The 15,390-nt window shown below is 44.4% G+C and overlaps 1 protein-coding gene and 1 pseudogene across 1 annotated transcript in view; both read right to left on the bottom strand.

Annotated features, from left to right (window-relative positions):
- ME3 (malic enzyme 3, NADP(+)-dependent, mitochondrial) overlaps positions 1–15,390 on the bottom strand; it is a 204,984-nt gene that overhangs the window by 46,837 nt on the left and 142,757 nt on the right. Inside the window, exon 7 of the mRNA XM_012641853.1 lies at positions 10,435–10,538. Within this exon, the coding sequence (XP_012497307.1) occupies positions 10,435–10,538 (104 nt within the window). The remainder of the gene's footprint in view (positions 1–10,434; positions 10,539–15,390) is intronic.
- LOC105808251 lies at positions 1,044–1,338 on the bottom strand (annotated as a pseudogene).

The following is a 15,390-nucleotide window of genomic DNA, read 5'->3' on the forward strand; positions in this document are numbered from 1 at the left end:
CTGTAGGTAGGTATCTGTCTGCAACTTTCACTCCTCTTCTTTACAGCAGTGCATGTGGGCTGCTTCTAGTCTATGCCATCTTGCCCCCCTACACTCTCTTCTACTTTTTCTGAATATTGGTTACAAATAATCTTTTGTATCATCATCTCCTTAGCCTTTTGTTTGTTTGTTTGTTTTTGAGACAGGGTCTTGCTCTATTACCTAGGCTAGGGTGCAGTGACACAATCATAGCTCACTGCAACCTGAAACTCCTAGGCTCAAGTGATCTTCCTGCCTCAGCCTCCCAAATAGCTGGGACTACAGGTGTATCACCACACCCAGCTAATTTTTTAAATTTTATGTAGCAAATGGGTATTGCTATGTTGCTCAGGCTGGTCTCAAACTCCTGGCCTCAAGCCATTCACCTGCCTTTACCTCCCAAAGTGCTAGGATTGCAGGATAGTCACCATGCCCGGCCTCCTCAATCTTAATAACATCGTCACCTGTTTTACCTTGGCTATATTTTTATCATTTAGAGTAGGATATGTTATTAAGCCAGTTATACTCCACTAACCTTATGAATAAAAAAAGTTAGAGAATTAAGAACAAATAGTGGAGTCACTACTTCACTGATCCTTATCCAATTTTGGAAAAATCATGTCCCTAAAACAGCAATTCTGCCTCATAAATTCTTTCCATGTCTAAACAGAAATGGGAAGAAAAGTGAAATCATGGGAAGCCTATGGTACTTTACTTGACATTGTGAGATTTTAATAGTTCAACACCAGTAATATTTAATATTCAAGAGTAAATTAATAGGCTAACATCCAAAAATGTATACTTTAATAAGTATAAAGTATACAAACAATTAGGTAAGCTTGTGGAGAAGCTGACCAAGATACACAAATTAGGAGATACAACTGTCCATCTAAATTTTCTATATCTCTTTTTTTTTACAGAATATTTACTAAAGCTGTTTAATATACAATTCTTATTTTTCATTTTGGAAGTCATTTATTATAGAGATAATTATTTTGTCTGATAAAGAACAACAGCCACAGTGATTATTCTGGACCTCCACACTAGATACATTCAATTTTTTCTCAAGACAAAAGTTTCCTTCTGTATTTCTGAGGTAATGTTTTTATTATTTCTGCAGTGTCTGGTGGACCCTGATACATCAGCAAATCTGGTGATTTACTTCCCTTAGAATGCTGGGAAATTGCAGAAGAGTGAGATGGTGGCCCTGCTGATCTCAAAGCTTCTGTTACACTGGGTTTAGGATTCTCTTCTGTCAGGGAATCTTATTAATGGAGTATGTGGCTTGACTACCTGGACGGCCCTGCTGGCAGATGCCATCTTGCCCTAAGCCACAAAAAGCTTTAGATAGAAGTGCTAGGCCATTATAGAAGCAATATCACAATGCAGTGCATGATTAATTAGCAAATGGATTATATAGCTAATAAGATTACAAATAGGGAAAGACTTTCAGGCCAGGCTGGTCAGGACAGATTTCCTTGGGAAAGGCAGAATTTGAATTAGGGTATTGCTATGGGTCCTGCCTCTAATCTCCTTCCATATCTTGTCAATTTTAATGCAATACTTTTGTTGCTCAAGGACCTACTATGACTCCCTATTGCTTACTGCATCAAGTCTCAAATAGGGTATTTTGTGGATTGGTAGTTTTCAAACATTTTTAGCAGAAGAATTCTTTAATTAATGAAATATTGAGCAGAAACCTGATATAGAAAGCAATTAGAAACAGTGAAATGTTTCTTCAAGTGGTTTAAATCTTTTATAGTAGGTGGAAAATATTTCATTTCTAGCACCCCTGATGAGCCTCTGTAGAGCCCTGGGACTCAGGGAAGTCTGGTTGAAAAAAACCACTGGATTAGATGAGTGAAGCCCTTTCTGCTTTTGAGTTCTAATAATTATGACCTTCTGCCTGGGTTTTGAGGCCTTTCATAGTGTGGTATTTAATTTTAGGTGTAATCTTGCCTGGGTTAAGGGATACCCAGATAGGGGTAAAGCATTATTTCAGAGTTTATCCATGAGGGTATTTCCAGAAGAGATTGGCATCTGAATTAGTGGATTGAATAAGGAAGATCTGCCCTCACCCCATAGAGGTAGGCACCATCAATTAGTTGAGGGCTTGGATAGAACAAAAAGGCAGAAGAAAGGTGAATTCTCTTTCTCTCCTGGAGCTGGAACACCATCTTCTTCTGCCCTTGAATGTGAGAAATCCAGGTTTTCTGGCCTTCTTACTCCAGGACTTGCACCAATTGGCCCCCTAGGTCCTCAGGCCTTCAGATTTGGGCTGAGGTAGACCACCAGCTTCCTGGGTTCTCCACCTTGCAGATGGTATATCATGGGACTTCTTGGCTTCCATAATCACATCAGCCAATTCCATGATAAATCCTCTCTGATCTCTCTCTCTATCCATCTATCCATCCATCCAGCCAACTATCCAGTTGGTTCTTTTTTTTTTTTTTTTTTTTTTGAGACAGAGTCTCACTCTTTTGCCCAGGCTAGAGTGAGTGCCGTGGCATCAGCCTAGCTCACAGCAACCTCAAACTCCTGGGCTCAAGCGATCCTCCTGTCTCAGCCTCCCGAGTAGCTGGGACTACAGACATGCGCCACCATGCCCGGCTAATTTTTTCTGTATATTTTTAGTTGTCCAATTAATTTCTTTCTATTTTTTAGTAGAGACGGGGTCTCGCTCTTGCTCAGGCTGGTTTCGAACTCCTGAGCTCAAACAATCCGCCCGCCTCGGCCTCCCAGAGAGCTAGGATTACAGGCGTGAGCCACCGCACCCGGCCTAGTTGGTTCTGTTTCTCTGGAGAAACCTGAATAATACATGTAGCCTATTCCATTCTTACTTAACGTTATTTTGAACCCAGAAACATTCATCTCTAGTTGGGCCATTCTTCTAGAGTCTTTTGCATACTCCTTGCCTTTCCTGTGTTCCTGCTTTTCTCATGACATATCTTCTATATGAAACGCCATTCTTTCTCCTGCTGCCTACTCGAATTCAGTTCTAAATTTGTACAATTTCCATCTCTTCCTAATCATCCTTGATTACTCATTTCTTTGAATTTCCATCGAACTGAAGGTCAACATCAAACAATTGAGTACTTAACTCTTCTGTAATTATTTCTTAGTGAAAAATGTTGTCTTCTCTGAAGGACTGTATGGTTCTTGAGGACACAGTCCATGTCTTTTATTTCTTTTGAATCTCATTACAGTACCTAGTAGACTGTTGGGCATGTAGTCATTATTCAGAAGCTCTAGAAATGTGTGATCAGATACATTATTTGCTTGTGTTGATCCTAGATTTCTGAGGCTTCTATGGTGAGTTTTCTTAGCTCAGTGATAAAAATAAAGCTCAGTTCCCAGGGTTCAGTGGCAGTACCTACTGTTCCTAATTCTCTGCCAACAAAATGCATCCCCTTATATGACAAGTTTACCCTTTCCAGTTTGAAAAGTCAATTTTCAAAATATAGACATATTTATTGGGAGGGTGATATTATTTTCTGCACTCCACAGGAAGCTTTTTAGAAAAAATTCCCTAAACAAGGCAGTCACCACTGTCCGTACCTAGCTAATGCATTTGTCATCTCCCTCTTCCAAGCTCATTAGTTGTTACAAAGTCAAGGCTGAGGCAGGGAATCAGGCCGGTGCACGTGCCTGCTTGTGGGGAAAGGCAGGCCTGATTCCAGCGTACCACATGTTCTCAAGGCCAGGGTGCCCAGATGTGTGAGTGCTTTTCCCATATGTGGAAATGCAATTATGCCAGGCATGAGAGCAGCTCAAGTTCCTCAGGGTAAAGGGGATTCCAGAAGAACCCCTTTGGGCACAGACCTGCTTGGGAGATTTCCAGACTAGAATGAAGCTGTCAGAGCAGCAGGCGTATTGTCAAGATGCACTTCCATGGCAGGGTGAGCCGAGAGAACATGCCGGGTCTTACCTCATGTACGTCCCTGTTAATAGAGCTTATGGAAAGTCTCTTACACCCTCACCTCAGGCTCCAGTCTGATTCTGAAAGTGGAGGGAGTGGGGGCTGCTCAAAAGATGCCTGGGGAAGTAGTCCATCAGAGTTTCTCAAACTTCAGTTTTTCACAGCTCTATGAGAATCATTAGGAATGCTTCAAAAATACAGATGCCCAGGTCTCAAGCCAGGCCTACTATGGCTTAGGATCCTGGAGCCTATATTCTTGATAAGCTCCCCTGGTGATTCAGAGGCAAAGCCAGATTTGGGAACCAGAGGTCAGTATTAGCACTACTTTTATTTGATCCACTGCTTTGTTCCAGAGTGGATTAGGGATGGAGGTGGGGGTAGGGTGTACCCCAGGGAGCATATTCCTGCATGTTTTTATAACTCAGAAGAAGCAGCTGCAGTTTCATGTGGACAAAAATAGAGAATCTTGGTTTAATTCTTGAAATATCCTGAATACAAAGGTTCCTTTAGCCTCTGAGTTGCTATGGAGCTGTAAGGGTCAATAGCCAGTGTGGGTGCTCACAGAGTCACAGATGCTTAGGCCACAGGCTCCTCACAGATCCAAGATGGGTAAAGCACAGCCCACATTCCCTCTTTCAGGGCAGACATTGCTAATCAACCATGACACTTCTCCCTGTCAAACCTGGAGAGGCCTTAGACTCCTAAACAATCAAAGCTGACACAAGGAATGAAACCTTTCATCCTCCTTGCCATTCTTACCAACAATATCCTAGTTTAATCCTCAATTTTATTGAACACTTTGACTTGCAGTTATTCATAGGGCATAGTTCAGAAAATGGTGGTAAGTCATATTCTCTTCTCTGTCCATGCTCTTTCCCTAGGTAAACTCAATCGTTCCTTGACATTAATACTATCTATGGGTTGGAAACTCCCAACTTTGCATTTCCACCCTAAAACTCTTCTTGAGCTCCAGACTTACATAGAAACTCAGAGACTAAGAAGGCTTAGAGGATCAGGTTATCTAAACTCCAGTAGATATTAATACATAGGAAATGTCTTTGACTGCAAAGCTATTTGAGAACAGGACTATTTATTTCACTGTCTCAGTGTCTGGTATATAGCAGGTACTAGGTAGGAATGCCCATTGATTTTACATGATATATTTCCCTGCTTATGTGTGTAACTGTGTTATTCTTTTTCTCTGCCCTTCTTGCATTTCCAGAGCACATCCCCCTATAATGCTGGCTGCCCCATTTGTTGTCCCTCCCAAGGTGGATGGGGTATGGTAGTCTATCACATTGGTGGCCCCCAATGCACCATGACTCCCAGTATTTACATCCTTATGTTACCTCCTCCCCTGGGATCCAGTATGGGTCTGTGATTTGCTTTAACGAGTGTAATGTGGTAGAAGTAATACTGTGCCAGTTCTAGGTCGCATCCTTAAGTAGGCCTGGAAGCTTCCACTTTTGTGTTCTGGGGAGCCCTGGACTACCATGTCAAAAGTTCAGCTATCTTGTTAAGAGAAGAGACCATATGGAGAGGCCATGTAAGAGTGAGAGACCCTGAGACTCTATGGAGAGAGAAAGGAGCCCAACCTTTCCAGCGTCCCAGCTTAGCCCACTTTTGGCTAATCTGCCAGTTGAAAACAGGCATGTGCATGACCACTGGGAAGACCAGTAGAAGAACCACCCAGCTGAGCCTATTCCCAATAATCTGCCAGCTGAAAGCAGCCATTTGTGTGACCACTGGCAAGACCATCAGAAGAACCACCCCGCTGACTCTGCTCAGCTTATAAGAATCAAGAGCAAAGAAAATGTTAAGCCATTAAAATTTGGGATGGTTTGTTACACAGCAATAGAAATGGGGGGGTGCGGGCCTTCACACCACAACCAAGGGGCAGTGAACAATCTTGGAATCTCACCTCCTTGTTTCTAGCCTTAACTTTGGTGCTCTGCTTTGTACAAAGGCCTGACAAGTACCAATTCCTTTGCCCCCTGTCAATCTGATCAGGACATTTAATTATTTTGTTAGTATATATGTTTGAATAGAAATTTTTACAGGTACCCTCCAAATATAAGGGCAGAAACAAGTGGGATGAGAAGCGGAGGGGAGATGGAATGGGGGGAGTCCCACTTAGGCTGAAGTGACACAGAGAGTGCATGCTGGAGCACACGGGGTGGCTCTGGAAGGGCAGGGGCTCACACCAACTTGGAAGGTAGCATTAAGGGGTGGGCCTGTGCAGCACTGGCTCCAGAAATCAGAGGCTCAGCCAGGGCTGTGTAGGTTTCTCTGAAAACCAGAACTTTCTACAAAGAGCGCTAATAGTGAAATTGTGACTTCCTCTATGGTGTGAACCTCAGGTATTGTGTGTATGTGTGTGTGTGTGTGTGTGTGTGTGTGTATGTGTGTGTACGAGAGAGAGAGAGAGAGAGAGAGAGAGAGAGAGAGAGAGAGAGAGAGAGAGAGAGGTGGAGAAAGAGAAGAGATAAAAAAATGGAGAGACTCGAAAAACAAAAAATTTTTCTGGAGCTAAAAAGTAGATGCCTTTTTTAAAAAGTAAGATTTATTTATTTATTTTCCTACTTCTTTAGTATTGTCCTCTTAGCAACTTAAGAATCCCCATATTAGGGTATGGGGATCTAGAGAAAAAGGAAGTGGTTTCCTATCCTGACCTGCCTAAAGGCTGAAGCTGCTGCTGACATCAAACTTCTATCCAACCCAGGCCAATTATAAGACGGAGTTAAGGCTCCAGGTGCAAACTTAAAACAGGCAATTTCCATCCATCCTACTATCAGTAACAGGAATGGAAAATGTAAATGAGGACCATCGGGGACAACCTGTCACACCAGGATGTGGTGTTCAGGTGCAATGCTCTGGGTCCCACTGGATGGCGGGGAGGGAAGAAAGAAGTGATCAGTCCTTGCCACGGAACATCAGGTTTTTTGTCTCAGCTTTGAGGAGGACACTCCTAGCTGTCTATTGCTGTGGTTCACAGACTTAAATGGAGGTTCCTTCTGTCCTAGTGGGTCCTCCTTAGTGGCCAAGCTCCAGGACAGGAACTGAGCCATAGTGAGTTCATTTCAGGCCGAAAAATCTTAAGGCACATCCTGATTAGTGGGTAGGAGCAAGAAGGTGGAGCCTTTCATTAGCAGGATGTTTTGGACTGAGACGAGGATGTTGAAGGCAGGAGTCAACATTTCCCAAGGTTCTTTCTTAAAATACATTATGTTTAATTTCGGAGCTCCTGACTCACCTCCAAGCTGGGCATTCCATCTCGGGACTACTATATTCCCAAGAGCACCCGGGGAGACCAGCTCATTCTCCATCTACAGTATCCACAGAAACATCTGCTTTAGCTTATTAGAAAGTCAAAACAACCATTCATCAATCCATCATCTTTTCTGTTTAAGGACACCTTCCTGCTGGCTGACGCACGCCCCTCCCCAAGGGTCCTCCCTGGACTGCCTGTGTGTGTCTGCGAAACTGTGAACTGATTTTGATGATAATTTGAAGAGCCTCTTACATCCTGGTTTATTTAACCTTTCCATATGAATAGCAAGACTTCTCTTTGGGGAATCATGGAATGACTACTGACTCATTAGATAAGCAGTGAGCCCTGGAAACAGGAAGCAAAAAAAATGGGCTCTCAAAGCCAATTTCATTCCCTTTTCTTTGCATCCACAGGTGACTCAGCATTGTAGAAAGCAGTCTGCACTCAGGGTCAGTAGACTTGTGTTCAGCCTGCAGTCCTGCCATGAGCTTTGTGACCTAAGACAGGCATCTTGGTCTCCCAGGGTCTCAGTTTTGTCTTACATAAAGTGGGTGTAATAATACCCATCCTGGCCAGCCACACAGGGTTTTTATTAATAAAGGAATAGAATGGAATAGTCAGATTAGAATACTGGAGTGGGAAGGCATTTAAAGAGCCTCTGATGCTTGAATTCCCTCCTATAATATTACTACCAATAAGCCACACAACTGATCCTGGAACTCTTTCTGTGACGGGGAACTCATTCCCACAGAGAGTCCAGTGCACTGTGGGATAGCTCTGATTTGCTTTGAGCTAAAAACTGCCTCCTTTGGCATTCCACCAATTGATTCTTCTCCATGTGGATATACAGAAACAAGTCCAATCTTTTTCTGAAATAACAGCTTTCGGATGTCTGAAGGTAGCGCCGCATCTCTGATAGGCATAGAGCAGTTTCTGAGTCTTCCCTGTACCAGGCTCCCCTCTACACACCTTCACTATCCTGGTTATTGCTCTCCAAAGGTGTTTTAGGTAATTTATAACCCTTAGCATATCTTGTCTAGAACTGAATGTGGTTTTCAGATGGTCCGAAAGGGAGAAAATAAAGTGGGACATTCACCTCCCTTGTTCTAGATGTTATACCTCTATTAATGCAGCTGACCCTTGAAATAGCTTCTTTGGTGACCACATCCCAATACCAGCAACTCCTCCGAAATCTCAGCTGCAAACACCTAACTTTCTGATTACCATCTCCATTCTTTCCAGCTCATTCCACCTAGTACTCAACTCAATAATTCTTAAACCTCATCAAGACTTACCATCCATTGATCCTACCACCTATTCACTGTCCCTTGCCCCTCCCCTCCACTGCACCCTCAAGTCCCTTCTTACCCAGCCTAGACCTCATGATAAAATTAAAACCATTCCTTTGGATACACTCTCAACTCCTTTCTCTTCCCTTTTCTCTCTTGCCTGGGAAAAATCCCAACGCTGATTACATCCTACTCTCTGCCTCTTCCTGCCCTGCACCCAGACGGTGGAACCTGGCTAGAGAAAACAAGAAACAGCTTAACCAGCCTAAGTTAAATTTACAACCAGTAACCTCAAGGAGACTTACAGAGTTGACCAGTGACCATATTCTAGTTCCCTGGTCTGGACTTTCCCCCATTCTCCTACATTCTCCTAGATAACTAGGTCACACCATCTCCATTCTTTGCTTCTTTTAGAGACAAGGTCTCTATCTTGCTATGTTGCCCAGGCTAGACTCAAACTCCTGGGCCACTGCCCCCAGCCCTCCTCCATTCTTAAACCTTCCCCGTCCTCATTCTCCACTGATGACCTTGTCTTCCAGCAAACGGGACACCGGCACAATCCCTCCACCACCACCCACCTGTCCCATCTGCACCCAGTGCTCTGTCTTCCATATCTCCAGGTGGGTGAGTTTCTGTGCTCCTGAGACAAAGCTCTCCAGGTGTGCCCCTCTTGCTTACTCAAGAACTTTTGCCCCCATCCCACATTCCATTATTAATTTTCTCTTTTTTACAGGATCATTCCCATCCCATATAACCACAATATTAGTTTTCTTTCATCTTAAAAAACAAAATAAAACACAACAGCAAAACACTCCTATCTCTAGATAAGAAAACCAGATAAGGAGACTCAGAAGGGTTCAGTAACCTGCCCAAGGCCACACACCTGGAAAGTAGAGGAGTCAAGGGTCAGACACAGTTTGTCCACTTCTAAAGCCCACCCAAATGTGACATCGTGGGCTGCAGAGGCCAGAGCAGCTCTCTCTAGCTTGCTACTCTGGTTCAAGTAGCTGAGCTCGGGCAAGGGAGAACTTGGGCAAGGGAGAACTTTGCCAAGGATGGTCAGGCCAGCTCTGCCAAACCTGCACACTCTTGGGCCAGCAAGAAAGGCTGGGCTGGGTGCAGTGGCTGGCACCAGCTACTCAGGAAGCTAAGGCAGGAAGATAGCTTGAGCTTAGGAGTTTGAGCCTACAGTGAACTACGATCACACCGCTGCACTCCAGCCTGGGCGTGCTGGAATGAGACCATGTCTCCTATTTAGAAAAAAAAAAAAAAGGCTGGAAGTTTTCAAGTGGGAAGGGGACCTACTTTGTCTCCAGAAACCCACTGTGTTGCTGACACTCTGGCTTGACCAGCTTGCCTTTCAGGCTAAACTGGGTGGGTGGGGGCTGTTACCAGCATGCCAGCCACTGCAGGGTGAGTGGGTGGCCACAATGGCAGACAGTTGGGACCAGCGATGAGGGCAGAAGCTACTGATGTGCATCCCAGTGAAGAGATGGCACCTCATAATCTTACAGGCCCAGACCCCATGTGGTCTGCCGCAGTAGCTCATTAACCTTTCATCATCCACATTCAAAGTGGAAAATGAAGGTGAATGCGGCAAGCTGCCTTCCACAGTCATTTGGTCAGAAAGGTACAAATCTTTCCTCCACCATTTGCAACATCCCTATTTATGCTAAGAACCCTAAACAGCTCAGGCCAAGGGGGTTGTCCTCCTGTGACAAGAGATAACTACCTCCAGATCATAGAGGCTTCAGCCATCAGCCCTCTCTCCTTCCCTCCCTTCTCTGTTCCCAAAGATTCTCCCAGAGAAAGAGCCCATTCTGCCTCCAGCCCTCATCTACTGCCCCCTGTTTGTGTAACTGCTGAAACCAGTGTTGACTTCAGTCATGGTATCCCTTAAGAGTCCTCTTTCAAAAGGGCCTGACTGGCCCACTTACTTGTCTGTCACAGCCTGCATGAACTCGTCCAGCAAGTCATCGTACTCCTTCCCGCGCACACGCTGGTGTTTCAGGCCGATGTACAGAGGGTCTTTGAGCAGCTCCTGGAACAGACAGTACCCATTTACTGAGCCTGCTCCCAGTGTTCCTGCATTGTTTTTTTCAACAAGTGTCTACGTTCAAGGCCAGGTGTGGTGGCTCAAGCCTATAATCCTAGCACTCTGGGAGGCTGAGGTGGGAGGATTGCTTGAGCTCAGGAGTTTGAGATCAGCCTAAGCAAGAGCGAGACCCCATCTCTACTAAAAATAGAAAAATTAGCTGGGTGTGGTGGCACGCGCCTGTAGTCGCAGCTACTCGGGAGGCTGAGGCAGGAGGATGGCTTGAGCCCAGGAGTCTCAGGTTGCTGTCAGCTAGGCTGGCAACACAGCATTCTACTCAGGACAATGGAGTGAGACTCTGTCTAAAAAAAAAGGTGTCTGGGTTTAGTGGAAAGAACAAGGGGATGGGAGGGGAGGAGGGAGAAGGAAGCTGGCTGGATCCGACCCCCCCTCCCCGCCAGGTGTCATCTCTGGAAGGGTCTGGAGGCTAAGCCACTAACTGAGGGTGGACTCCAAATCATCCCCATGTTAGTAACCAAGGATGCTTTGAACCAGGCAAGGCTCTCTCAGACACAGTCTTCCAACCCCTGGCTGCAGGCTCTGAGGTTATTTCAAGGTTTCTCAATAGTGGCATTATTGGCATTTTGGCTTGGATAATTCTTTACTGTGAGGGCTGACCTGTACATAGTAGGATATTATCAGAACCTCTGGCTTCTAACCACTAAGGAGTCAATAGCACCCCAAGTTGTGACCATCAAAAATGTCTTCACACATTGCGAAAGGTATTCTTGGAGGCAAATTGGCCCTGATTGAGAACCATTGTAGCTGACTTTAGGCGGCATGGGGATTGAGGTCATGGGTCTCATCCAAAGTCTCTGATCTGGACTCAAATTAGAAAACCCTTCCTCCCTCCCTCCCTCCCTCCCTCCCTTCCTTCCTTCCTTCCTTCCTTCCTTCCTTCCTCCCTCCCTCCCTTTCTTCCTTCCTTTCTTCCATGAAATCTTACTGAATACCTACCACGTTCCTCATACTGTGCTAGGCCCTGGTGGATACAAGGATAGAATGATACAACCAGACATTGTTCAAGAAAGACGCACCCCTTAACACCCAGCTGGTGTTAGGCCCCCTCCACCTTGCCTCCTGCAGCTCTTTCCATCACATGAGTCATGTGCTATTTGGTCATCTTTGGTGTCTGCATTGGTCTGAACAACTACTCCTATACAGTCAGCAGACTCATTCATGCATGACACATGCATTGATCATGTATTACTGCTGACATTGGGCCCAGTAGGGGGTTTGTGTATGAGTAAGAAATGGTTGCTGCCTTCAAGGTGCTCACAGTTTAGTGCAGGTGGCTAATGAGTAAACTCACTCACTTTACTGCAGGGCACAGTGACATTGCTTTGGAACAAAGTGTGGCACAAGGCAGCACAGAGAAGGAATGAAGTAATTCCCCTTGAGAGGTACAGGTTGGGATTGTGTCATGGAGAAAATGGTCAGGCATTAGAGAATGGGCAGATTTCAGCAGGTGGGGTGGGCCCCAGTCTGAGAAGTCAGCACAAAGAAAAGAAAGATTGGGGTTGGAGGCAGGAGGAAAAAGTATCTGCGGTATTTGAAAAATGGAAAGTAATTCCATGGATTAGGGTCTCCCATAATTATCTATCATTACATCTAACTCACCAAAAATACGAGCTCCTTGAGGACAAGGTTTTGTGTTATCTTCATCTCCATCTGAATTGCTACTGCAGGACACAAAGAAGGACCACATGGGCCTACCCTCCAGGGACTTAGAGTCTAGTCTTCGCCTGCACCACTGACAAGCTATGTGACTTTGGGCAAATCATATGACCTCTAGGAGCCTTCCTCTCATCTTTCAAAAGGGGATAAAATATGGGCTGCATGGGGTGATTGTGGTGATCAAGTGAAATAATATATGTAAAAGAGCTCTGTGAATTATAACATTTGCTATAAAATAGTGGTAGCAGTTTTAGCTTTCATGGTGCTTCCTCTGTGCCATGTGCTGCTCGTACTGCCTAATGCGCTTTAATTGACTCCATGAGGTCACCACGGAGGTGTGCAGCTCAGAATTTTCTTAAGGGAACCTGCTGAGGGAGGGCGGTTGGTGGACAGCCTTCAGCTGCCGCACTCTCCCTGGGATGCTTAATGACTAAGCATGGTGGGGGCAGGGGGCCATTCCTGCCCAACTGAGACTGCACTCAGGCCGTCTTTACTTGGGGACTTCCCACTGGCCGACAGAAATGCTCCCAGGGCTGCACTGCAGCAGGGCTCTCTTGCTCAGTCCTTGCTCCTTCCCTCTCTCCTTTTACAGGTGTCTGACCTGTACTGCAGTCTGAAGACCCCACCTCCGACTCCTGCTCCCTCCCCTTTAGTCTTCACAGATGTTTCCCCAGTAACTCTCTCACACATCTGTATCTGTGGAGGACCTGAAAGGTAGGTCTTGTTATTTTCCACATTTTACAAATGAGGCAACAGGACACAAAGAGGTTAAGCAACCTGCCCAAGACCTTGGGCTTATAAATGAAAGAGTCGGGATTCAAACCCAGGCTGTCGGGCTTCAGAGCCCATGGTCTTAACCACTCAGCTGTGCTGCTGAGGTGGCTCTTCTGCACATCAACAAGAATGGACTATTTTTTTTTAAAGACACTGCTCTAGGTCCACACTGTTTTGGTATCACTGTAGGAGGTAGCTGGGGAAAGGTGTAGGGGAAAGAAAAGAACAGGAAATACCTGCCTTCCCAACCCCTCACCCCAATCTTGGGTCCACATGGTCCACATAAGCATCTGAGGTGGGTTGTCCAAGGTACCACAGGTCTACACTGAGAAAGAAGGTGGGTCCTGATCTCCTTCTCTCACTCTTCTCATTCCCTGGATCGAACATCCTTGAAACTGTTTAGGATTTTTCCCCAGTAGTTGTGCATGTGTGTGGTGGGGAGCTAAAGGATGAAAGTAGGACATATATGGTGCTCACCCTTCCACATGCCACCTTCAAAGTAATCATCTAAAAGCCATTTGGTGGGGGGCAAGGGCCACATATATAACCTAAATATCTGTATCCCCATAATATGCTGAAACAAAAAAAAAATAATAAAAGCCACTTGGGGCAGCAAAAATCCAGCAAGGGGGAATGGTAAACGATGGTATAACAACTCGATGGACATCTAGGCAGTCATTAAAATTAGTGGCTTTTAAGACCATGCAGTCACCTGGACAAATGTGTATGAGATTATTTAAAGTGAAAAAAAAAAAAAAAACACCCGGATACAAAATCGCATAGATATCATAATTACAACTATCTGAAGCACACACAAGCACAACTTGGAAGACCACATAAAATAATGGTTGAAAATAGTGTAACTCTTGGCCTTTACAGAAAATATTCACTTTTCCAGCTCTTATAGAAATTAAAAGGGTCCATGGTGAGTTATAATTTGTAATGTTGCCAAATCACAGATTTGAATCTTGGTGTATCAGGCAGCATAGAGTGAATTTCTCAATGCTGCATATGCTTTTTCTGGAGTCAAATTCTCCAATGGCACTGGAGAATTTTTAGATTTTCCAAAAATTACTCAGTATATCTGCAGTAAAGACAAAAGGTCAACCATAGTGAGGTACAGTTGAGATACAGGGTGACTATAAAAACCTTTTAAAGGTCTTTATATTTTACTTTTATAATAAAATGTTCTATGCCTCAGATACTTTAAAACTAACAACAAAAAAGTAGAAAAAACTTTCCATATGAAGATGACATTAAAAATCGCTTCTTATGTTTGTAGAGAGCTTTCAAGTAATTCACTCATTTTATCCTTCTAATAGTCGGATACTCTCATCTCTGTTTTACAGAAGTTGGAGTTCAAAGGTTTAAATAAACTGCCCAAGCTCACAGAGCCAGAAAATGGCTAAGCTGCGATTGAGCCTTGCTTTGACTAGGTCTTCGTCCTGTCACTTGACAGGAACGTCCTGTCACTTGTGGGGACTGGGGAGCCAGGGGCAGCTCCTCATCCTTTGCCTGGTCCTCTGGAAGAGGTCAGCAGTGGCTGGGCAGGTGCAGGCTCTCATCTCGCAGGCCAGGCTGGGGAGCAGGGAAAGCTAGAATGGAATCAGGGGGAAGGCTGTGTCCAGCCAGCCCGATATTCTTCGGGAGAAGTGAAAATGGCTTCTCTGAGACGGAAGTGGGTGGAGCTCTCACAAGTGACTTGGCACGGCATGGAACAAGAAGCCCACATTCTGCCCTGTGTCCCACCATCTGATTTCGATACAAGAATGCCTGCCAACAAGGTGTGGGCAGATTCACTGTCCTGGAGCCCTTCCTTGCAGGCCTCCTCTATCCTGACTTCTTCATACGTGTTTAGAGCAGAAGTTTTTAGCAGGTAGCATTGCCAGATAAAATACAGGACACCCAATGAAATTTGAATTTCAGATAGGCAATATTTTGTAAAACTTTTTTAGTGTAATTGTGATCCAAGTATTGCATGGAATGTACTTATGTTGAAAATTTATTTATCTGAAATTCAAGCAATAAATATAAACTATATTCATATAAATGCAACACAGCATAGTCAGTGGCATTGTCAGTTTCGTCACATGCTAAAGTTGAAAAATAAGGTATTCAGTGTGGGTTTGCTCAATCATTCTAAAATGTGTTGGCTATTACACGGACAGGTGTTAGCCAAAATTGTATTTCTGTGAGAATAGATTAAATTTAAATTTTATGAAGAACAGAATCAGCAATGTGAATTATTGAAAGAAGATTTCTATAGGAATGCAGCATTTCTGTATGATATCACATCAAATAAAAATGACTTGAATATTTCTTTGCAAGGAAAACCAAGTCTACATAT

The sequence above is a fragment of the Propithecus coquereli genome, unplaced genomic scaffold, assembly GCF_000956105.1.
Source record: "Propithecus coquereli isolate 6110/MARCELLA unplaced genomic scaffold, Pcoq_1.0 Scaffold170, whole genome shotgun sequence".
NCBI lineage: Eukaryota > Metazoa > Chordata > Mammalia > Primates > Indriidae > Propithecus > Propithecus coquereli.